The 24,768-nt window shown below is 30.8% G+C and overlaps 1 protein-coding gene and 2 pseudogenes across 1 annotated transcript; all 3 read left to right on the forward strand.

Moving 5' to 3' along the window:
- Nucleotides 1-662: 662 nt before the first annotated feature.
- On the forward strand, nt 663-1,739 carry LOC147943186 (jacalin-related lectin 24-like). Its single transcript, XM_087512815.1, has 2 exons — nt 663-940; nt 1,023-1,739. Exons 1-2 carry the CDS (start codon nt 743-745, stop codon nt 1,320-1,322), a joined length of 498 nt encoding a protein of 165 aa, XP_087368941.1. The 5' UTR covers nt 663-742; the 3' UTR covers nt 1,323-1,739.
- Nucleotides 1,740-19,277: 17,538 nt separating this feature from the next.
- On the forward strand, nt 19,278-20,347 carry LOC147943187 (jacalin-related lectin 25-like; annotated as a pseudogene).
- A 1,252-nt stretch (nt 20,348-21,599) lies between these two features.
- On the forward strand, nt 21,600-22,530 carry LOC147943188 (jacalin-related lectin 24 pseudogene; annotated as a pseudogene).
- The last annotated feature ends 2,238 nt before the right edge of the window (nt 22,531-24,768 follow it).

The raw sequence follows: 24,768 nt of genomic DNA on the forward strand, positions 1-24,768 counted from the left end.
ATAATATATACAGATTTTATTTTCTTATTTTACAAGGAGGTCAATGGAGAGGTTCACCCCTGCCATACTAGGGGTGAACCTCTCCATACTAGGGGTGAACCTCTCCATTGACCTTCTTGTAAAATAAGGAGATCTTTTTATGTACTCTCTCCGTTTCATAAAGAGTGTCATTCTGGAGATTATTTTTTGTTTCACAAAAATGTCACTTTACAATAACAATGCATTATTTTATATTTCCAATACATATTTTACCTTAGATTTCCTAGTTGTACCCTTAATTATAACTAAAATAATCTATTAAAAACTTATTAAATAATAACATATATGTATATTCAATATTTTCTTAATTTGTGTGAAAAGTGTGAGAATGACACTCTTTGTGAAACGGAAGAAGTATATCGTTGGTGATCTTTCACATTTAGTATGTGTATATCCTTAATTAGATCAAAAGGTTTAGTGAAGAATAATAAAAGCAAAATGCTTAGAAAAATGGGGAAACGGTCTTTGCCTCTTTGGTCAAACGAAGAGCCTTCTTAGTTATGCACAAATTCTCAAGGTTATTCTTCAACGTACCTGGACCTGTGTAGTTTGCTTGCTCCCGAGGAACACCATAAAGAAAAGTCAACTCTTGGGGAGGCGGACTTAGATAGGGAGACTCTCTTATATATGTAGTCGTCCTTACTCTATCTTTCTTCATCTCTCTTTAAAATCACTGTTCTTTTCAACTGCTTATGATACAGAGATGATAAAAGCAGGACCAGTGGGAAGAGCTTCATGCAATGATGTTCGATGGAACGAGAAGGGACACACCATGGTCTCTCATATATACGTTTCTTTCAACAGTCAACATATAACATCTGTTCAATTCGGCTACTTGGAGAATGGAGCTCTAGTCCTGTCTCGAAAGTATGGTAACTCAGAGGGACACAACTTTCTATCTGTAAGTTTTGTGTCAGTAAAAAAGCCATTTTCTCTTTAAGAAAGCTTCTGTGAAGATCACTCTCTGATGAAATTAAACGCAGGTAAGACTGAATCAAGTTGAATATGTGACTGGGTTAAGTGGAGTACAAAATGTGATTGGTGGAGCTATCAGAACTTTGACAATTCACACTAACCGTGGGAAGCACGGACCAATTGGACGCTTACCAGGCAAGTATGATTCAAATGGTACCAAGATAGTAGAAATTGATCCGGCAATACGTGATCGACTTGAGTTTGGTGGTTTCTTTGGGTCTCACCGTGATTACCTTCTGTCATCGATTGGTATCTACGTGATTCCCACTGCATGGTCCAACACGGTGGTTAAACGTGAAAACAATTGACCGAGCATAGCCTTTTGTTAGCGTTCAACAGTAGCCTAGTTCAAGTTGCTGTTGGGTTTATCTTATAAAAGAGCGTTAATATATATGGAACAATGTGTAGTTCCATCTATCTTTCTATATCTAAACTCTTTAAGTAATAAAATAGTCCCATTTAAAAAAAAAAATAGATACCGGTTTATAAATTTGAAAGAGTCACCGTTACATAGGATGAGCATAGCAGCGTTTACAAAAGGTCTGGTCTAGTAAAGTTGGTGATGATATGATGTAGGGCGGCGGCTTTCTTCTTTCTCGAGTCCAATAAGCCTTCTGCGCATAAGAAGTTGAATTTCCTTTTTTGAGCTTATCTCCATTGCAATATTTGGCAGAGTGTATCCTTGAATTGCGTTCCGACCAAATAGTCCCATTTCTTCCTAATACTATTTGCTTTTGTCAATTGTGTGCTTCATGTCTTGTGATTTAAAAGGAAATATATAAATGACAAAATCTAGGAGTCCCTATATATTGTTACTAATTCTAGTGAATTTTTATATTTACATAGCAAAGACTTTTGGCAGTTGATAGTCACACTCCAAAAAAAAAAGATTGGTTAACATCATTTATTTTAAATATTTGTATCAGATTTAAATGATTGAAAAATAATTTGCATCACTTTAACAAATAATTTACATCTTGTTGATGCAAATAATTTGTATCAATTTTTTCAAACTGATGTTAATATACAAAATATTTACATCGATTTTCTAAATGATTTTAACATGCATCACTTACAAAAAGTGATCTAAATTTTGCATCAATTAATATAAATCAATTGTTATAATAAGTGATATTAAATATTTTTATCAGTTATAGATAACTGATATTAAAACTAATTTCAATAATTATTTGATTTTATATATTTCTATCGGTTTGATTATTTGATTTTAATAATTATTTTATTTACATAAATTGATGTTAAAATTAATTTAAATTTTAATAATTTTGACAATTGAGTCATTTACAAAAATAATTAAAACTAAAAATCAAATAACTGAAAAAATTGTGGTACAAACGTACAATTACGAGAATAATAATTAAAATTATAATAGCTGACCAAAACAACAAAATTACTTAATAAAAAAAAATAGAGAATCTATATATAATAGCAAACTCACTTTTTTGTGTCAACATTTAATCCAACTGATGAGATTAGTTCCAATTTTAATCCAACGGATTAAAATTATTAATTGTGTCTTTTCGTCGCACCTCCATCTTTCAAAAATCACACCTCTTAATCTTTGCATCTCTTTGTTGTACCTTCTGATTTCAAAAATCACATCCATTTATTTTTACACCTTTTAAATCACACTTCTTATTCTTTGCATCTCTTTGTTGTACCTCCTGGTTTCAAAAATCACATCCATTAATTTTTACACCTTTTAATTTCACACTTCTATGTGTTACACCTCTTTGTTGTACCTATTCTTCATGTCTTTTCATTACACCCCCATCTTTCAAAAATCACACCTCTTAATTTTAACACATTTTTATTTCATACCTCTATGTCTTACACCTCTTTGTTGTATCTACATGTTTCTCATCTATTAATTTTGACACTTTTTTATTTCACACATCTATGTCTTGCACCTCTTTGTTTATTATATATTAACTTTTTGGACAACATAAGTTTCAAAAATTGTTTTCTGAGTACTAAAAGATTGTTTAATTGAAGTGTTTTTTAACTAACAAGCATCAATCTCTAATTCAAGGTAATTTAATAAAGAGAAACAAGCAAACAGATGATGAAAACAATTAAAGAAAGAAGAAAGAAATGAAATTAGAGAAAACAGAAAAATGGAGACTGAAGTAAAGAGAAACAAGTAAACATATGATGAAAACAAATAAAGAAAGAAGAAAGAAATAAAATTAGAGAAAACAGAAAAAATGGAGACTGAAGTAAAGAGAAATAAGCAAAGAGATGATGAAAACAAATAAAGAAAGAAAAAACAAATAAAATAAGAGAAAACAGAAAAAATGGAAACTGAAGTAAAGAGAAACAAGAAAAGAGATGATGAAAACAAATAAAGAAAGAAGAAAGAAATAAAATTAGAGAAAGCAGAAAAATGGAGACTGAAGTAAAGAGGCACAAGCAAACAGATGATGAAAACAAATAAAGAAAGAAAAAAGAAATAAAATTAGAGAAAAAAGAAAAACGGAGATTGAAGTAAAGAGAAACAAGCAAACAGATGATGAAAACAAATAAAGAAAGAAGAAAGAAATAAAATTAGAGAAAACAGAAAAATGGAGACTGAAGTAAAGAGAAACAAGTAAAGAGATGATGAAAACAAATAAAGAAAGAAGAGAGAAATAAAATTATGGAAAGCAGAAAAATGGAGACTAAAGTAAAGAGAAACAACCAAACAGATGATGAAAACAAATAAAGAAAGAAGAAAGAAATAAAATTATGGAAAGCAGAAAAATAGAGACTGAAGTAAAGAGAAACAAGTAAACAGATGATGAAAACAAATAAAGAAAGAAGAAAAAACTAAAATTAGAGAAAAAAAAATGGAGACTGGAGTATAGAGAAACAAGCAAACAGATGATGAAAACAAATAAAAAAAAGAAGAAAGAAATAAAATTATAGAAAGCAGAAAAATGGAGAATGAAGTAAAGAGAAACAAGTAAATAGATGATGAAAACAAATAAAGAAAGAAGAAAGAAATAAAATTATGGAAAGCAGAAAAATGGAGACTGAAGTAAAGAGAAACAAGTAAACAGATGATGAAAACAAATAAAGAAAGAAGAAGAAAAAAATTAGAGAAAAAAAAATGGAGACTGAAGTAAAGAGAAACAAACAAACAGATGATAAAAACAAATAAAAAAAGATGAAAGAAATAAAATTAGATTAAATAGAAAAATGGAGACTGAAGTAAAGAAAAACAAGCAAACAGATGATGAAAACAAATAAAGAAATAAGAAAGAAATAAAATTAGAGAAAACAGAAAAATGGAGACTGAAGTAAAGAGGAACAAGCAAACATATGATGAAAACAAATAAAGTAAGAAGAAAGAAATAAAATTAGAGAAAAAAAAACGGAGATTGAAGTAAAAAGAAACAAGCAAACAGATGATGAAAACAAATAAAGAAAGAAGAAAGAAATAAAATTAGAGAAAACAGAAAAATGGAGACTGAAGTAAAAAAAAAAAAGCAAACAGATGATGAAAGCAAATAATGAGAGAAGAAATAAATAAAATTAGAAAAAAAAAGAAAAGAAAAATGGGGACTGAAGTAAAGAGAAACAAGCAAAGAGATGATGAAAACAAATAAAGAAAGAAGAAAGATATAGAATTAAAGAAAAAAGAAAAATGGAGACTGAAGTAAAGAGAAACAATCAAACAAAAGATGGAAATAAATAAAGAAAGAAGAAAGAAATAAAATTAGAGAAAAAAAGAAAAATGGAGACTGAAGTAAAGAGGAACAAGCAAACAGATGATGAAAACAGATAAAGAAAAAAATAAAATTAGAGAAAAAAGAAAAATGAGGACTGAAGTAAAGAGAAACAAGCAAAGAGATGATGAAAACAAATAAAAAAAAGAAGAAAGAAATAAAATTAAAGAAAAAAGAAAAATGGAGACTGAAGTAAAGAGAAACAATAAAAAAGAAGATGAAAATAAATAAAGAAAGAAGAAAGAAATAAAATTAGAGAAAAAAGAAAAATGGAGACTGGAGTAAAGAGGAACAAGCAAACAGATGATGAAAACAAATAAAGAAAAAAATAAAATTAGAGGAAAAAGAAAAATGGAGACTGAAGTAAAGAGAAACAAGCAAATAGATGATGAAAACAAATAAAGAAAGAAGAAAGAAATAAAATTAGAGAAAAAAGAACAAGCAAACAGATGATGAAAACAAGTAAAGAAAGAAGAAAAAAATCAAATTAGAGAAAAAAAAAATGGAGACTGAAGTAAAGAGACACAAGTAAACAGATGATGAAAACAAATAAAGAAAGAATAAAGAAATAAAATTAGAGAAAACAGAAAAATTAGAGATTGAAGTAAAGAGAAACAAGCAAACAGATGATGAAAATCAATAAAGAAAGAAGAAAGAAATAAAACTAGAGAAAACAGAAAAATGGAGACTGAAGTAAAGAGAAACAAGCAAAAAGATGATGAAAACAAATAAAGAAAGAAGAAAGAAATAAAATTAGAGAAAGCAGAAAAATGGAGACTGAAGTAAACAGGCACAAGCAAACAGTTGATGACTGGAGTAAAGAGGAACAAGCAAACAGATGATGAAAACAAATAAAGAAAAAAATAAAATTAGAGGAAAAAGAAAAATGGAGACTGAAGTAAAGAGAAACAAGCAAATAAATGATGAAAACAAATAAAGAAAGAAGAAAGAAATAAAATTAGAGAAAAAAGAAAAATGGTGACTGAAGTAAAGAGAAACAAGCAAACAGATGATGAAAACAAGTAAAGAAAAAAGAAAAAAATAAAATTAGAGAAAACAGAAAAATTAGAGATTGATGTAAAGAGAAACAAGCAAACAGATGATGAAAACCAATCAAGAAAGAAGAAAGAAATAAAACTAGAGAAAACAGAAAAATGGAGACTGAAGTAAAGAGAAACAAGCAAAGAGATGATGAAAACAAATAAAGAAAGAAGAAAGAAATAAAATTAGAGAAATCAGAAAAATAGAGACTAAAGTAAAGAGGCACAAGCAAACAGATGATGAAAACAAATAAAGAAAGAAGAAAAAAATAAAATTAGAGAAAAAAGAAAAACGGAGATTGAAGTAAAGAGAAACAAGCAAACAGATGATGAAAACAAATAAAGAAAGAAGAAAGAAATAAAATTAGAGAAAACAGAAAAATGAGACTGAAGTAAAGAAAAACAAGCAAACAGATGATGAAAACAAATAATGAAAGAAGAAATAAATAAAATTAGAGAAAAAAGTAAAATGGGGACTGAAGTAAAGAGAAACAAGCAAAAAGATGATGAAAACAAATGAAGAAAGAAGAAAGATATAAAATTAAAGAAAAAAGAAAATTGGAGACTGAAGTAAAGAGAAACAATCAAACAGAAGATGGAAATAAAGAAAGAAAGAAGAAAGAAATAAAATTAGAGAAAAAAGAAAAATAGAGACTGAAGTAAAGAGGAACAAGCAAACAGATGATGAAAACAATTAAAGAAAAAAATAAAATTAGAGAAAAAAAAGAAAAATGGGGACTGAAGTAAAGAGAAACAAGCAAAGAGATGATGAAAACAAATAAAGAAAGAAGAAAGAAATAAAATTAAAGAAAAAAGAAAAATGGAGACTGAAGTAAAGAGAAACAATCAAACAGAAGATGGAAATAAATAAAGAAAGAAGAAAGAAATAAAATTAGAGAAAAAAATAAAAATGGAGACTGAAGTAAAGAGGAACAAGCAAACAGATGATGAAAACAAATAAAGAAAAAAATAAAATTAGAGAAAAAAAAGAAAAATGGGGACTGAAGTAAAGAGAAACAAGCAAAGAGATGATGAAAACAAAGAAAGAAAAAAGAAAGAAATAAAATTAAAGAAAAAAGAAAAATGGAGACTGAAGTAAAGAGAAACAAGCAAACAGATGATGAAAACATGTAAAGAAAGAAAAAAAAAATTAGAGAAAAAAAAAATGGAGACTGAAGTAAAGAGAAACAAGTAAACAGATGATGAAAACAAATAAAGAAAGAAGAAAGAAATAAAATTAAAGAAAACAGAAAAATTAGAGATTGAAGTAAAGAGAAACAAGCAAACAGATGATAAAAACCAATAAAGAAAGCAGAAAGAAATAAAACTAGAGATAACAGAAAAATGGAGACTGAAGTAAAGAGAAACAAGCAAAGAGATGATGAAAACAAATAAAGAAAGAAGAAGGAAATAAAATTAGAGAAAGCAGAAAAATGGAGACTGAAGTAAAGAGGCACAAGCAAACAGATGATGAAAACAAATAAAGAAAGAAGAAAGAAATAAAATTAGAGAAAAAAGAAAAACGGAGATTGAAGTAAAGAGAAACAAGCAAACAGATGATGAAAACCAATAAAGAAAGAAGAAAGAAATAAAACTAGAGAAAACAGAAAAATGGAGACTGAAGTAAAGAGAAACAAGCAAAAAGATGATAAAAACAAATAAAGAAAGAAGAAAGAAATAAAATTAGAGAAAGCAGAAAAATGGAGACTGAAGTAAAGAGGCACAAGCAAACAGATGATGAAAACAAATAAAGAAAGAAGAAAGAAATAAAATTAGAGAAAAAAGAAAAACGGAGATTGAAGTAAAGAGAAACAAGCAAACAGATGATGAAAACAAATAAAGAAAGAAGAAAGAAATAAAATTAGAGAAAACAGAAAAATAGAGACTGAAGTAAAGAAAAACAAGCAAACAGATGATGAAAACAAATAATGAAAGAAGAAATAAATAAAATTAGAGAAAAAAAAAAGTAAAATGGGGACTGAATTAAAGAGAAACAAGCAAAGAGATGATGAAAACAAATGAAGAAAGAAGAAAGATTTAAAATTAAAGAAAAAATAAAAATGGATACTGAAGTAAAGAGAAACAAGCAAACAGATGATGAAAACAAATAAAGAAAAAAATAAAATTAGAGAAAAAAAGAAAAATGGGGACTGAAGTAAAGAGAAACAAGCAAAGAGATGATGAAAACAAATAAAGAAAGAAGAAAGAAATAAAATTAAAGAAAAAAGAAAAATGGAGACTGAAGTAAAGAGAAACAATCAAAAAGAAGATGGAAATAAATAAAAAAAGAAGAAAGAAATAAAATTAGAGAAAAAAAGAAAAATGGAGACTTAAGTAAAGTGGAACAAGCAAACAGATGATGAAAACAAATAAAGAAAAAAATAAAATTAGAGAAAAAAAAAAAAGAAAAATGGGGACTGAAGTAAAGAGAAACAAGCAAAGAGATGATGAAAACAAATAAAGAAAGAAGAAAGAAATAAAATTAGAGAAAAAAGAAAAATAGTGACTGAAGTAAAGAGAAACAAGCAAACAGATGATGAAAACAAATAAAGAAAGAAGAAAGAAATAAAATTAGAGAAAAAAAAATGGAGACTGAAGTAAAGAGAAACAAGTAAACAGATGATGAAAACAAATAAAGAAAGAAAAAAGAAATAAAATTAGAGAAAACAGAAAAAATGGAGACTGAAGTAAAGAGAAACAAACAAACAGATGATGAAAACCAATAAAGAAAGAAGAAAGAAAGAAAATTAGAGAAAACAGAAAAATGGAGACTGAAGTAAAGAGAAACAAGCAAAGAGATGATGAAAACAAATAAAGAAAGAAGAAATAAATAAAATTAGAGAAAGCAGAAAAATGGAGACTGAAGTAAAGAGGCACAAGCAAACAGATGATGAAAACAAATAAAGAAGGAAGAAAGAAATAAAATTAGAGAAAAAAAGAAAAATGGTGACTGAATTAAAGAGAAACAAGCAAACATATGATGAAAACAAATAAAGAAAGAATAAATAAATAAAATTAGAGAAAACGGAAAAATGGAGATTGAACTAAAGAGAAACAAGTAAACAGATGATAAAAACAAATAAAGAAAGAAGAAAGAAATAAAATTATAGAAAGCAGAAAAATGGAGACTAAAGTAAAGAGAAAAACCCAAACAGATGATGAAAACAAATAAAGAAAGAAGAAAGAAATAAAATTATGGAAAGCAGAAAAATGAAGACTGAATTAAAGAGAAACAAGTAAACAGATGATGAAAACAAATAACGAAAGAAGAAAGAAATAAAATTATGGAAAGCAGAAAAATGGATGACTAAAGTAAAGAGAAACAACCAAACAGATGATGAAAACAAATAAAGAAAGAAGAAAGAAATAAAATTATGGAAAGTAGAAAAATGGAGAGTGAAGTAAAGAGAAATAAGCAAACAGATGATGAAAATAAGTAAAGAAATAAGAAAGAAATAAAACTAGAGAAAACAGAAAAATGGAGACTGAAATAAAAAGAAACAAGCAAAGAGATGATGAAAACAAATAAAGAAAGAAGAAAGAAATAAAATTAGAGAAAAAAAAATGGAGACTGAAGTAAAGAGAAACAAGTAAACAGATGATGAAAACAAATAAAGAAAGAAGAAAGAAATAAAATTGGAGAAAACAGAAAAAAGGAGACTAAAGTAAAGAGAAACAAGCAAACAGATGATAAAAACAAATAAAGTAAGAAGAAAGAAATAAAACTAGAGAAAACAGAAAAAATGGAGACTGAAGTAAAGAGAAACATGCAAACAGATGATGAAAACAAATAAAGAAAGAATAAAGAAATAAAATTAGAGAAAAAAGAAAAACGGAGATTGAAGTAAAGAGAAACAAGCAAACAAATGATGAAAACAAATAAAGAAAGAAGAAAGAAATAAAATTAGAGAAAACAGAAAAATGAAAACTGAAGTAAAGAAAAGTTAGATGGATTATATAATGAGTTTTTGAATTTGAATTGTCAATATGGTAATAAAGATGCCTTCTATTTAAAAGCAGTTTATATAATCAAGTGCAGACATAACAGTTGCGATTTTTCGTAGTACATTTTCGTAAAATTTTTGTTTTTATTTGATTTTTTCAAAAAAAATTCAAATTGTTATATTCCCTCTGTTCATTATAGAGTTGTGTCTTTTCACTATATTTTATTTATTTTTTCATCACAACTTTACGTTCTAATAAGTGTGTCTATTTAAATAATCATGTTTTTTGAACTCTCTTTATATTTGTCTTTTCATTAGTAACTATTAAGTCCGATGAAACAAATTTTCTATTTTATGTTGAATCTAAATAATTGAATTTTAATATCGCATATTCAACGTTATTCTATAATCTAACTAAAATTTTAAAAATGATTATAGCAACAGAGAATTTTAATACAACTTACTATACAATTTGTAGTTGCATCTATTTATCATAACTTTTCGTTAAAAAATAGTTTAATATTTAAAAATAATAATAACAATATAAATAAATGCGAAACAACATTTCGGACTTTTCGTAATATTTTTTTGTAAAAAAATATTTTTATTTGTTTTTTTAAAACTCAAATAGTTGTATCTGTTCATTGTAGAGTTGCGACTTTTCACTATAATTTATTCATATTTTTGCATCACAACTTTTCATTCTAATAGATGTGTTTATTTAAATAGTCATGTCTTTTGAACTTTCTATTTATTTGTCTCTTCATCAATAACTAACAAATCATTATTCGTCGAAACATATTTTCTGTTTTATGTTGAATCTAAATAATTTGGATATTAATATCTAATATTCAAAGTTATTCTATAAACTAACTAAAATTTTAGAATTTATTATAGCAATACAAAAATTTAATAAAACAATAGAGTTTACAATTGCGTCTACTTATCGTAATTTTTGGTAAAAACTATTTTAATATTTAAAATTTATTTTATTTTGTTTTTAAAAGGTGTGGACATATTTTAATTTTAATTTTTCTTTGATACAGTTTCACTCATTATTAAATAAAAAACTTATAACTGTTGGGATCATTAATAAGTTTCAATATGAAATAATAGAACCAATCTCAGCCGTTAGATTAAAGATGACGCAAAAAGTGGGTTTGCTATTATATATATAAAAACAAAGAGTGTGAAAACAAAGAGGTGTGAAACAAAAAGGTGTGAAACAAAATGGTGTCTATATATAATAGCAAACCCATTTTTTGTGTCAACTTTTAATCCAACGGATGAGATTGGTTCCAGTTTTAATCCAACGGTTTAAAATTATTAATCGTGTCTTTTCGTCGCACCCCCATCTTTCAAAAATCACACCTCTTAGTCTTTGCATCTCTTTGTTGTACCTCCTGATTTCAAAAATCACATCCATTTATGTTTACACCTTTTAAATCACACCTCTTAGTCTTTGCATCTCTTTGTTGTACCTCCTGGTTTTAAAAATCACATCCATTAATTTTTACACCTTTTAATTTCACACCTCTATGTGTTACACCTCTTTGTTGTACCTCTATGTCTTACACCTCTTTGTTGAACCTATTATTCATGTCTTTTCATTACACCCCCATCTTTCAAAAATCACACCTCTTAATTTTAACACCTTTTTATTTCATACATCTATGTCTTACACCTCTTTGTTGTATCTACATGTTTCTCATCTATTAATTTTGACACCTTTTTATTTCACACCTCTATGTCTTATACCTCTTTGTTTATTATATATTAACTTTTTGGACAACATAAGTTTCAAAAAATTGTTTTCTGAGTACTAAAAGATTGTTTAATTGAAGTGTTTTTTAACTAACAAGTATCAATCTCTAATTCAAGGTAATTTAATATTTTCGCTGACCTGTAGTGTTTATTCGGTTAGATTATTATTATTGTTAGTCGACACTACTAAGTTCATACATTAATCTTATTTTTGTAAACTTTTATACTCTTCAATATTTTTAGCCTTTCCGGTTTTCATGTTTTTGATCCGTTGAATAAATACGCGTGCTATATTTTTTTGCATGGCTAATGTTTCTAATTCTCAATTTGCAGATTTTTTTTTGACTTTCTGGAAAAACCAAAACCAAGATACGAGAGGCACGATGATATGCAGTGATGCTAAGCCAAAACTTTTTAACAAACATGGTATAATTATAAATTTATATATGTTCTATTATTTAACCTATTTATGTTTTTAACAAACATGGTATAAATGTAAAAAAAAAAAAAAAAATTCTGTAGGATGTCCATTAGATATAAATGATCCAGGTTAGTTTCTATTCTTTTGTAAATAAAGCTTTTAAAATTTTAATTGAATTTTAATTTCTAATACTTTCTTGGTATCAAATATTTTGATAATATATAGAAATATTACAAATGAGTAGGGAAATAGTGAGTGTCGAAGAAAAAGTCAGACATACTTGTGACAACACAAAATCAAATTCTAGAAAGCATAAGCACGACCAAATGACAAGTCAAGTTAGAAAGAAAAGATCTACTAAAGGTAACTTATTTAGTTTTTGATGACTATCTAATTAATCTGTATATACAATTTTTTTAAAACATAATGTAAAACAGTCACTTTTAGAGTGATCTGGAATCTGCAAAAAAAAATAAAATGCAAGTAATTTCTAAAATTAGTGTTTAACCCAAAGAAGAAAACATCAAAAGGTGAGATATTATTATCACATGTTTCACCACATTGACTTCGTTTTCGCTGTTGTTGATTGAAGAACATGATGGTACCGATTCATAGACATAAGTGGGAAATCAATTCCTAATTTTTGGTGGATACGGATATAAACTTCAATCTAGTGAAAACCGCACACATTTTTCCATCTAGGGGTTTAAAATTATTAATGATCCCAACAGTTGCAAATTATTAATCGTGTATTTTCGTCGTGCCTCCATCTTTCAAAAATCACACATCTTAAGTTTTGCATCTCTTTGTTGTACCTCCATGTTTCAAAAATCACATCTATTTATTTTTACACTTTTTTTTATCTCATACCTCTATGTTTACATCTCTTGGTTGTACCTCCATGTTTCAAAGATCACATCCTTTAATTTTTACACCTTTTTATTGCACACCTCTATGTCTTACACCTCTTTGTTTATTATATATAAACTTTTCTGGACAACATAAACATGTTTCGAAAAATTGTTTTCTAAGTATTTTCAAAACTTATAAGTTAATAAATAAAACTAAAGAATTGTTTTATTGAAGTGTTTTTTAAAAAATATAATAGCAAACCCACTTTTTGCGTCAACTTTAATCCAACGGATGAGATTAATTCCAATTTTCCATCTAACGGTTTAAAATTATTAATGATCCCAACAATTGCAAATTATTAATCGTGTCTTTTCGTCGTACCCCCATCTTTCAAAAATCACACCTCTTAATTTTTGCATCTCTTTGTTGTACCTCCATGTTTCAAAAATCACATCTATCTATTTTTACATATTTTTTATTTTACACATCTATGTTTACACCTCTTTGTTGTACCTCCATGTTTCAATATCACATCTATTAATATTTACACCTTTTTATTTTACACATCTATGTCTTACACCTCTTTGTTTATTATATACAAACTTTTCTGGACAACATAAACAAGTTTCGAAAAATTGCTTTCTGAGTATTTTCAAAACTTACAAGTTAATAAATAAAACTAAAGAATTGTTTTATTGAAGTGTTTTCTAAATATATAATAGCAAACCTATTTTTTTGTGTGAACTTTAATCTAACGGATGAGATTAGTTCCACTTTTCCCTCTAACGGTTTAAAATTATTAATGATCCCATCAGTTGCAAATTATTAATCTTGTCTTTTCGTCGTACCCCATATTTCAAAAATCACACCTCTTAATTTTTGCATCTCTTTGTTGTACCTCCATGTTTCAAAAATCACATCTATTTATTTTTACACCTTTTTTATTTCACACATCTATGTTTACACCTCTTTGTTGTACCTCCATGTTTCAAAGATCACATCTATTAATTTTTACACCTTTTTATTTCACACCTCTATGTCTTACACCTCTTTGTTTATTATATAGAAACTTTCTCTGGACAACATAAACAAGTTTTGAAAAATTATTTACTGAGTATTTTCAAAATTTACAAGTTAATAAGTAAAACTAAAGAATTGTTTTATTGAAGTGTTTTTTTTAATTTTAAAAGATATAATAGTAAACCCATTTTTTGTGTCAACTTTAATCCAATGGATGAGATTAGTTCCACTTTTCTAATTAACGGTTTAAAATTATTAATGATCCTAACAGTTGCATATTATTAATCATGTATTTTCGTCGTGTCCCCATCTTTCAAAATTCACACCTCTTAAGTTTTGCATCTCTTTGTTGTACCTCCATGTTTCAAAAATCAAATCTATTTATTTTTTCACCTTTTTATTTCATACCTCTATGTTTACACCTCTTTGTTGTACCTCAATATTTCAAAGATCACATCTATTATTTTTTACACCTTTTTATTTCACACTTTTTTGTTTTTGTTACTCTTTACTTATATAAAGTTGCAATGTTTTGATCCAACAAATATTTTGTTCCATTTTTTACTCGAAATGTAAAATTAACAATATTAATCATTTCAAGTTTTTACTTTCCTGTGCGGTCGCGCCGACATCCTAGTAGGATAATAAAAGAGATTATGAAAACTCAAGCGGCCAACATCTTAAGCCCCGTCATAAGAACCACTGCTTCCGCGGTCAAGAAACTCCACCTCTTCTCAACAAGCCACTGCCGTCCCTAATCACTCTCCCTCATCAAAACAGCCATCCGAGAAAACAGATTTCTCGTGTGCTGCACCGGCGACTGCCGTGAAAGAAAGAAAGTCCAGTTGGATTCACTCCCAATCTTCGCCAGAAGCACATGTCTCCTCCGTAAGACACAAGTAGAAGAATACTACGTCATCATCACATTTAAAAAAAATCTTTCAGATGCCGACAGGAGTGTTCTTTAACCAAGAGGTTCAACATCCTCACCGGAAAGATGGAGTTTATTCAGAGAAAGCTGGACTCACAAAGAAATCTGATTTCACATAAGTATATGACTGACATAGAAGATGAGGAGAAGTTTTTTAATTATAAGGTTTGGTTTTCGTAGTAGGTTTTATTAATTAGGAGATATTGTAACTGCTAGATATTATAACAAAAATATTAAATTAGAAGATATTGTAACTGCTAGATATAGATCAAAAAGATTTTTTTCTTGCCATAAATTTCGGTTAACTAAGGAAACTTAAATAACAATTATTTGTTTGCTAAAAATCTCTCGCCCAATAAAAATTTACTACCGCCCAATAAAAATCCTATCATTTACTGAAAATCGATGCAAACATTACTATTTTAATATTTTAATTATTTTAATAAAGATAAAATTGGTTATATTAGTCTCAAACATTTTAAATGAGGCAAATTAAGGTAAAAAATACATCAGTTTTAACAATCCAAACTAAATCGCATAATTAACTTTGGCGTAATTTATACAAATTATATTAGCATTTTTTTAATGTAATTTTTAAATATATATTTTAAGTGATGTTAGTAAAAATTAGTTAATACATCGATTATTTAAGTGATGGGAATATATATATATATATATATATTTGTATCAATATTTTGAAAGTGATACAAATTAATATAAATTTGCATCAATTTTGATGAATTGATGTCAAAGAAATTAATATTAATATTAATGATCAATGTCAATAAGTAATTTAAATTAGTATCATTTATTATGACATAATTTAATTGATGTAATACACCCTTTTTTTTAGTGTTTATCTTAGTTACCGCATCCTCGATCGGAGTGCTGTTCTTCTTTTTTCTTTGGAGAACAATGTTTTCAGAAATTTAAACATGTTATGTGAGAGAAAGAGAGAAACGAAATGAAAGAAAGATAAAGAAAAGAGATCTAGATGGACTGATAATGCACTAGGGTTGAAAAGAGAGAGAGAAAACAAAGATTTTTAAGTATGTGAGAATCAAGGAGACATATATGTGAGAAACGAACATGTTTTTGTATTTTGCTTGTATTTTGCTTAGGTTATGCTTGTATTTTGCTTTTATTTTGCATTATGTTTTGCTTCTTCTTTTACTATTGAAAACAATAAACCAAACATAACATCAAAATCAATAAAATTGAGTGGAGTATTGGCAAAGGATAATAGAGGAATCAGAAATTCGACGTTGTCCAACCATAAGTGTCCTCTTGTTTGGTTAATGAAGCAGACGAAAATGAATAATTACATTTTTTTTTTTTTGCTAAACAAAACAAAACTGAATTTATGTTTGGCTAAAAAATGCTTAATCACAAACTTTTTTTGTTTTTGTAGAAAAACGTAAAATCTCGTTTTAAACTAAAAAAATAGCAATTGTTTTTTAGAGTCATATAAACAAAATCATGTTTTTTTAATAACATAATTAATCCTTGTTAGAAAATAAAAAATAAAAACAAAGAATCGAGCATAGCAAAAAAAAAAAAAAAAAAAAAAAACAGAAAGAGAAAACAAAAAAAGTAAATAGTTTACAATCTCTCTAACGGTCTCTTTTAAATTTACCAAATTAGTTTTTGAAAAAGGAAATTTTGTGAAAGAAAATAAGGAAATTTTGTAAAAGAACAAAAAAGAAAGAAAGGATATTTGCCAGCTGGACAAAAGAGTCAAAGTTGTTTGACTACCGACTTTGTAGCTTTAATCTTCATCGTTAAAAATTGCATGATCAGATCTCGACCGTCAATAGCCTTCATACCTCATCTATGTAATAATGCTCTCTCAGTCTCAATTTCCTAATTATGTTTTTTTTTTCTTCCTCACTCCTCTCTCCATCACAGTCTCTTCGATCGTCTCTGGTGTTTTTTACAATCGATCATTGGAATTTACTTGCTTGCTTTTTTATTTCTAGAGTTTGTTTCTAACTTGTTGTTCTGTTCTTTTTTTCAGGTTTTAGATAATGCTTTTATCAATCAATGATGATGGCTTTGATATGGATACACTTCTTCTCTATGTTACGTCTTCAAGGATTTTGTTCCTCTCTCTAGTACAGTATCTTCGCTCGGTCGTTACGTTGGAGGTGACATTCTTCTAAACTAGTCTCTAATGTTTTCCTTTGAATCGATCATTGGATTTTAACTTACTTGTTCTTTTCTAGGGTTTTGTTTCTAACTTGTTGTTCTGTTTTTTTTTTCTTTAAGGTTTTGGATGATGGCTTTGATGAACACGCTTCTTCTCTGTGTTACGTCTTCAACGGTTTTGTTCCTCTCTCTCTAGTACAGTATCTTGGTGACATTCTCCTAAACTAGGCTCTGTTCTTTTATTTTCGAACCGATCATTGGATTTTCACTTGTTGTTTTGTTTTATACCTTACGTTTCTTTCTTCAGGGGTTTACGTTTAAACGCATCTCTATTTGCTTCTGAGTTTTTCACTTTAGTTGGGTGGTTTTGTCTAATTACATGTTACTTGTCGTTTATGTTTTATTGGTTTAGATTTGTGGAGGATGATCCTACGATTGGTCGGTGATGGCTTTGACTGATCGTTGTTGGTCTAATTTTTGTTGGTCTTGTGAGGTTTGGTTTCTAAATCGAATCCTTCAAGGCTTCTTTTTTATATGTTCAAGCGATTTTTACCTTTCCACTCTGTTATTTCAGGTTTTGAATGACGTTTATATCATCAATCAATGATGGAAAAGCTTCGTCTATGTGCTACTTCTTCTGGGGTTTTGCTCTTCCTCTTCCTTTTATCGATGAGTGATGGTTTTGGTGGATGGTTATTTGTCTTCCTCTCTCAACCGATTATTTTTTTTTTGCTTTCTATATAAGTGACAAACATCTCTGTCTCTCTTTGACGCAGATCGTCTAGGCACCGGGATTACAGTGTGGGAGGTTCTGAGAGAAAGAATTGTGGAAGTGCGTATGATTTCAGAGTTTAACTTTCAGGTTACCTTGCATCCATAAACCTTTTTTGCCTAGCGGTTGCTTTATCTAATATTAGCTATTGTTGGTCCTCTGTTTCTTGTGTTTCCCACCAAGCATTCAGATGAGAGATTCTCCACAAGTTTGTTCTTAAACTTTGTCATAAGTCTTTTTTTCAAAGTCTCTTAAGTGGTACATGTGGTAGTGACATGTGGTTTATTCAGGTTGTTGTTCTCTTTCCCGTTGGTATATGTCAGCTATCTAAGTGTTTTCATTAACTGGATTCTGAATTTTGGCTTTGTAAGTTTTGGACTTTTCAAACATGATTTTGGTCTTTATTTTTATTGGATGTTGCTCATCTACTGTTTTATATCTGCTATATGAAGGGGGAATTGCCTATATCTTGAATATATGTTTAATTAAGTACTTCAGTTTACGTCAGAGCTTCATGAGTGTCTTTGTTGTCTATTGTCTAGGAAAGGTAACGTGTGATAGTTTTATGGTACAATGATAAGTTGGTGGGAACAATTTCTCTGTCTTTTATTTTTGTCTTGTTGCAACAGGAAGTTTTGCTTTGGATCAAATCAGTTGCGAAGGAATGTGAAGAAAACATATCGAAAGAGCAGTGGGAAGGTAAAAACACACAAAATTCCTCCACGTTTCCATTATTTGCTTTTCGGTCTTGTACATGACTGATGAAAGTTTCAAACAGATGGAGCATGCGGAAAAAGAATTATGAGTCCTCATATAATCACCGAACTCTCGGACTGGCCCTAGAAAAAGTATTGTGTTTGGTTCAGCTTATATGGAACCGAGCTCTTGGACTAGCACTAGAAAAGTAGAAAGGCCAAAGAGTGTTAGCATATGGACTGGTTGAGGTACATAAAAGTAACAAGACTGCAAAAGAGGAACCTGCAACATGAATTTATTAAAGGGAAAATGGGATTAAGAAGAACTGGTCTAGTTGGTAGTAGTATCTTCATTAGGAAGCTCATTCATCACCAGAAAGAGAGGCAGTGATGTTGACTAGTTAAGTCTCTCGTCAGTGCCGGCAGTAATAAGCGGCATTCAAACATTGGCTGGTCTGCTAAGAAGCGTCTGAACTAGTGGATCAGAAGCAATGGCTAATGATATTATCTCATTCACGTCGTCCAGTTTGGCTAACTCCTTAGCTATATGCACCTGAAACACACACACACACAAACCTCAATTTGGCTCATAAATTCTAGAGATGGTAAAAAGGCTTTTAAGCTTAAATATTTGGAAAATCGGCATCTTAACTTGTTAGCAAAGAAACCAGCTAGAATAGGTAAACTATGTATAAGGTAAAACAGTAAATAACAAATATATATGCAATCAAGGATAATATTTAGTTTTACACTTTTGGTCTTTAGAATTTTGTAAATTTACCGTTTCCAAGTTGATTTACATTTTGATTAAGGAAGTTTTCTTAGAGAAATTATGTAAAGCTTTTTTTTTTTCTTGTCTATAAAGTGTGGATCGTCTTCACAATAAGAACAAATTCTTTTTTTAAAGCAGCAAAGAGCTTAATTCTTTTGACTGCTATATTCGAAATGAAATTCCGTAATAGGAAGACGATGTTTAAAGTCGGACCGATTGGGTCAAAATATTTTTTTCATAAGAATTGGAACGAGAAGGGAGGCAACATGATCTCGTTTATATATCTTGCCTTCAACGAACAAGCCATAAAAAGTATTCAGTTTAAGTATCGTCAGAACGGAGGTCATGATGTCGTGTCTAAAAAGTACGGTTCGTCCGACGGTTCGTCCGAGAAAGGTGTTTCCCACAAAATAGTAAGTTTTGTTAGAATATGTCTTCATGTATTTTCTTCTTATGATAATTGTCTATATAGTGTAATCTAAATATTTTTGGTTCTGTAATTAACATTGTTGTTTACAATGTATAGTTTGCTTTTGTACTTGTTCCCTGACGACCATGCACGTTAAATAAAATTTATGCAATATACAGGTGAGACTAAATTCCGATGAATATGTGACCGGGTTGAGTGCAGTTGATTGTCTTGGGATAACGTCTTTGATTATTCACACTAATCAGGGGGAACACGGGCCGTATTGTGATAGATATTCATCATCGATATATATGAAAGCCGAATATAAGAGGAAAATTGATGTGGAGATTCGTGATCGTCGTGAGTTTGGTGGTTTCTTTGGGTCCTTTGATAACTCTGGCAATCTGAATTCCATTGGCATGTATGTGTGTCCCATTACAAGGTTCAATGACACACCCCTTGGAAGCAACTACAAAGTCACCGAAGTCACCGACGACGACACCGATGAAGATGACGACGACGACGACGACTACGGCCTACCCACTCTCTACCAATCATATGATGATCCTTTAGCCACAGTCAACCATAACGGGACGCGTGATGGTTATAATGTCAAGGCCATCGTTCATAAGCCCAAGTTCGATGACAAGATGAGTCTCTACCAATCATCTAATCATCGTCTAGCCAGAAGCACTAACAATCGGACACTTGTATCAAATGCCTGATCATGAGTTCGCCGATGGTTATCATGTCGAGCCCTTTGGTCGTACGCCTAAACTCAAAGATGGGATATTCTCCAAGTTGGAGCGCCTTTTCGGAAATCTCTTGGACTAATTGGTCGTTATCCCACGTATGCATGATCTCGATTGGCATGTATTTGAGTCCCGACCTGGTCGATCGATTAAGCAACTTCTTGTGGAAGTGTTCAATACTATACCCTAGTTCAAGTTGCTGTTTGAGTTTTATCTTAAATAAAGTAGCTACTTTAATGAAGCAAATGCCTTAATTAGTTTTCTACAATTCTGTGCTCCATGTCTTTTGACTTAAAACGAAATCTATAAATGACAAAATCTTTTGCGAATTGATTGTTGGAGATAATGATTACATTTTCAATTTTTTCCATGATGACTTTAACTTGTGTAAACTCAGCAGTCTAGTTCCTTGTGTCAACTTGTGTAAACACACAAAATTCCTCTACGTTTCCATTCTTTGCTTTTCGGTCTTGTACATGACTGAAGAAAGTTTCAAACAGTTGGAGTATGCGAAAAAGAATTATAATCTTGTTATAAGTCCTCATATAATCACCGAGCTCTCGGACTAGCCCTAGAAAAAGAATTGTGGTTGGTTCAGCTTTAATTATATGGGACCGAGCTCTCGGACCAGCACTAGAAAGAGTGTTAGCATGGACTGGTTGAAATACATAAAAGAAACAAGACTTCAAAAGAGAAACCTGCAACATGAGTTCATTAAAAGGAAAATGGGATTAAGAAGAGCTGGTCTTGTTGGTAGTAGTATCCTCATTAGGAAGCTCATTCATCACCAGAAAGAGAGGCATTGATGTTAACTAGTTAAGTCTCTCGTCAGTGCCGGCAGTAATAAGCGGCATCCAAACATTGGCTGGTTTGCTAAGAAGCGTCTGAACTAGTGGATCAGAAGCAATGGCTAATGATATAATCTCATTCATGTCGTCCGATTTGGCTGATAACTTATTCAACTCCTTAGCTCAATTTGGCTCATAAATTCTAGAGATGGTAAAAAGGCTTATAATTTTAAATATTTGGAAGATCGGCATCTTAACTTGTTAGCAAAGAAACCAGCTAGAAACTATGTATAAGGTAAAAAGTAAATAACAAATATATATGCAATCAAGGATAATATTTAGTTTTACACTTTCGGTCTTTAGAATTTAGTAAATTTACCGTTTCCAAGTTGATTTACATTTTGATTAAGGAAGTTTTCTTAGAGAAATTATGTAAAGCTTTTTTTTTCTTTCTCTTGTCTATAAAGTGTGGATCGTCTTCACAATAAGAACAAATTCTTTTTTAAAGCAGCAAAGAGCTTAATTCTTCTGACTGCTATATTCGAAATGAAATCCCGTAGTAGGAAGATGTTCAAAGTCGAACCGATTGGGTCAAAACATTTTTTTCATAAGAATTGGAACGAGAAGGGAGGCAACATGATCTCTAATATAGTTGTTGGTTTCAACGAACATAGAGTACTATCTATTCAGTTTAGCTATTTTCAGGAGAGAGGTCATGACGTGTCTGACAAGTACGGTTCGTCCGAAGAAGGTTCATCCAACGAAATAGTAAGTTTTAATTGGAATAGTATATATTCATGTTTTTTTTTTTTCCTGATTACCACGCTAAAGCAAGTTTATGCAATGTACACAGATAAGACTGAATCACGATGAGTATGTGACTGGGTTGAGTGGAATATATTGGAAAGGACTTGTCACGTCTTTGACATTTCACACTAACCAGAGGAAATGTGGACCGTACTGCAAGATAGACGATTATCCTAAAAGCTGTGAGAGGGTAATTGATGTGGGGATTCGTGATCATTGTGAGTTTGGTGGTTTCTTTGGGTCTTTTAACCAATTTGGCGGTCTGGCATCGATTGGAATGTATGTTTATCCCAGGTACGATGACAAGCCCACTCTCAATGACGTAGTTGAGCCCCTTGAGACCAGCAAGGTGCAACATGGGGTTAAAACCAACTACAAAGTCACCAATGACGAAGACGACCAGCTCACTCTCTACCAATCATCTGATCCTTTAGGCGCCACAATCAACCGTAATGGGAAGCTTGGATATCAATTACCTAATGAGGTCACCGATGGGTATCATGTCAAGGCCATGGTTCATCAACCCAAATTCGAAGACAAGATCAGTCACTACCAATCATCTGATGACCGGCTAGCCAAAAGCACTAACTATCAGACACTTGAGTATCTGATACTAAGATTTTTGTGTCTCCTAGCAGGTTCAATTAACCTTAAGTGTTGTAGTATTTAAGGTGTCAATCCAAATGGGATGTTGCTAGCAATCAAGATGCAATCAAGGAATCACAAGTTAAGCCAATTCAAAGAGTGTTTTTATCTAAGAGTCCTAGAATGATCAAAATGCGAAATGGAAATGAGTCACAGAACAAGAAACAAGAATGCATGACAAGAAGCGAAAGTGAATAAAAACGCAAACGATTCTAAGCATGAACAAACGAAACAGTTCCAGGAATGTAATAAAAATCAGAAAGAAAGAAGTCCTAAGGATGGGGTAATTGATGTCGGTGGAGTATTCTAGTCTAAGGAGTGTTTAACATACCATAAGCAAAGTATCCCTAAACAATGAACATCACAACTTAGCTAATCCAATCTCTTGGCAAAAGCTACTCAGACGCAACCACTTCCATACCTAGCTCTCGCTAGAGAAACGTGGTCGAGCAGGCATGACAGACAAGTTCATTCGTGTCAACAAACATCCTAGACAACTAATCTCTTAGGCTAGGAACGTAAGTCTCTGGCACTAGTTGGTCAGACATTTCATCAAACACCTTTTGGGTGCGGAAATGTCTCGAACCTAGTTCCAATTGATCAGAGAGAAACAAGTAATTCTAACTCTAGTCCAGAAGGGAATTTTACAATCAAAGCTTAAACACTCTACATCCTAAGATCCTCCACCTAATCTATCCCATCCTCAGGAACTACCACACTACTCAGATCCGAAAATCATAGTCAAGGATGCAAACACAGAAATCATTGAATCAAGCATAATAAGATAGATAAAAATAAGATTAACAACTTTGTAGAAGGAATCAAATGCAAAATCTCAATAAATCTCAACGATATCGGAATACAAGTCTGAGAACGTGTTTTGGATGCTAGGTTAAAAACCTTCTGGGAACGAAAACGAGATTAAAAGATAAGATGTCTCCGCAAAGACTTAACAAAATGTATATATAGTAGTCCAACATGGAAAGCCCTAAAACTTAAAACGACAAGGTAAAGCGTCGGTTCGGTAATCTCCTGAAGCATGTGAAACCAAACGTCTTTCTTCCCGACATGTGCGATCAAGTCCATGTGCGTCGAATGGAATCCAATGTCATCATAGCTCGGATGGAAGGCTGAGGAGCATGGCTTGGACGGATAGCTCGGACGGAACGGAGATGGTGACAATGGCTCGGACGAGACGGAGATGGTGACCATGGCTCGGACGAGAATGAAGATGGTGACCATGGCTTGGACGAAACGAAGATGGTGACCATGGCTCGGACGAGAATGAAGATGGTGACCATGGCTCGGACGAAACGAAGATGGTGACCATGGCTCGGACGAGAATGAAGATGGTGACCATGGCTCGGACGAGAATGAAGATGGTGACCATGGCTCGGACGAAACGAAGATGGTGACCATGGCTCGGACGAGAATGAAGATGGTGACCATGGCTCGGACGAGAATGAAGGTGGCGACCATGGCTCGGACGAGAATAGCTTCCAACGTTTCCTAAATACCTGAAATACTCCAAAATGCACAATGTATGCAAGGATGATGCAAGAGCTACCTAGACATGCAAAGTGTATAGAAAAAACTAGAAAACGATGCAAACCAATGAGTTATCCTAGCTAAATGCATGATAAAAATAGGCTAAGGAGAGACAAAATATAGACATATCAGTATCTAATGCCTCGGCATGTCAATCCCATTATTAGTCGTAAGCCTAAACTCAAAGATGGGATATTCTCAAAGTTGGGGCGCCTTTTTTAGATATCTCTTGGACTAAATTAGTTTCCTTTTCGTTTGCATGCTCCTAAACGACATGACACAACACACTATCTCTTGTCTTTTTTTTTAAGTATTAAGTTTTGAGTTTTTATATTTTTCTTTAATGGAGGAATGCCACATTTTTGTTATATCGTTAAGCTACCACTCTTATAAATTAAAGATTAATATATTTATTAGGATTATTAATTTGCTTTATTCGAATGAGTTAATCTACTCCGCATATGTTTACATTGGCTTCTGCAAAGCCTTGTTAGATTAGGGTAGGAAATTGCAAAATGATTTTCTCCCTAAATGAGAGAAAGAGAGTCATTGAACTATATTTTGACATAGTGAAAACTGAGTACAGTTCAGGTCAGCCCAAAACCAAACTCAAAATGTGGTATGTTCTCCAAGTTGAGATGCCTTTACAAAAATATCTTGGATTATATTTTAATTTTTTTCGTTGTGCATTCGTGCAAGAATAGTAGTCTTAAAC

Source organism: Camelina sativa, chromosome 5, assembly GCF_030686135.1.
Source record: "Camelina sativa cultivar CO46 ecotype springtype chromosome 5, ASM3068613v1".
In the NCBI taxonomy this organism is placed as follows: domain Eukaryota; kingdom Viridiplantae; phylum Streptophyta; class Magnoliopsida; order Brassicales; family Brassicaceae; genus Camelina; species Camelina sativa.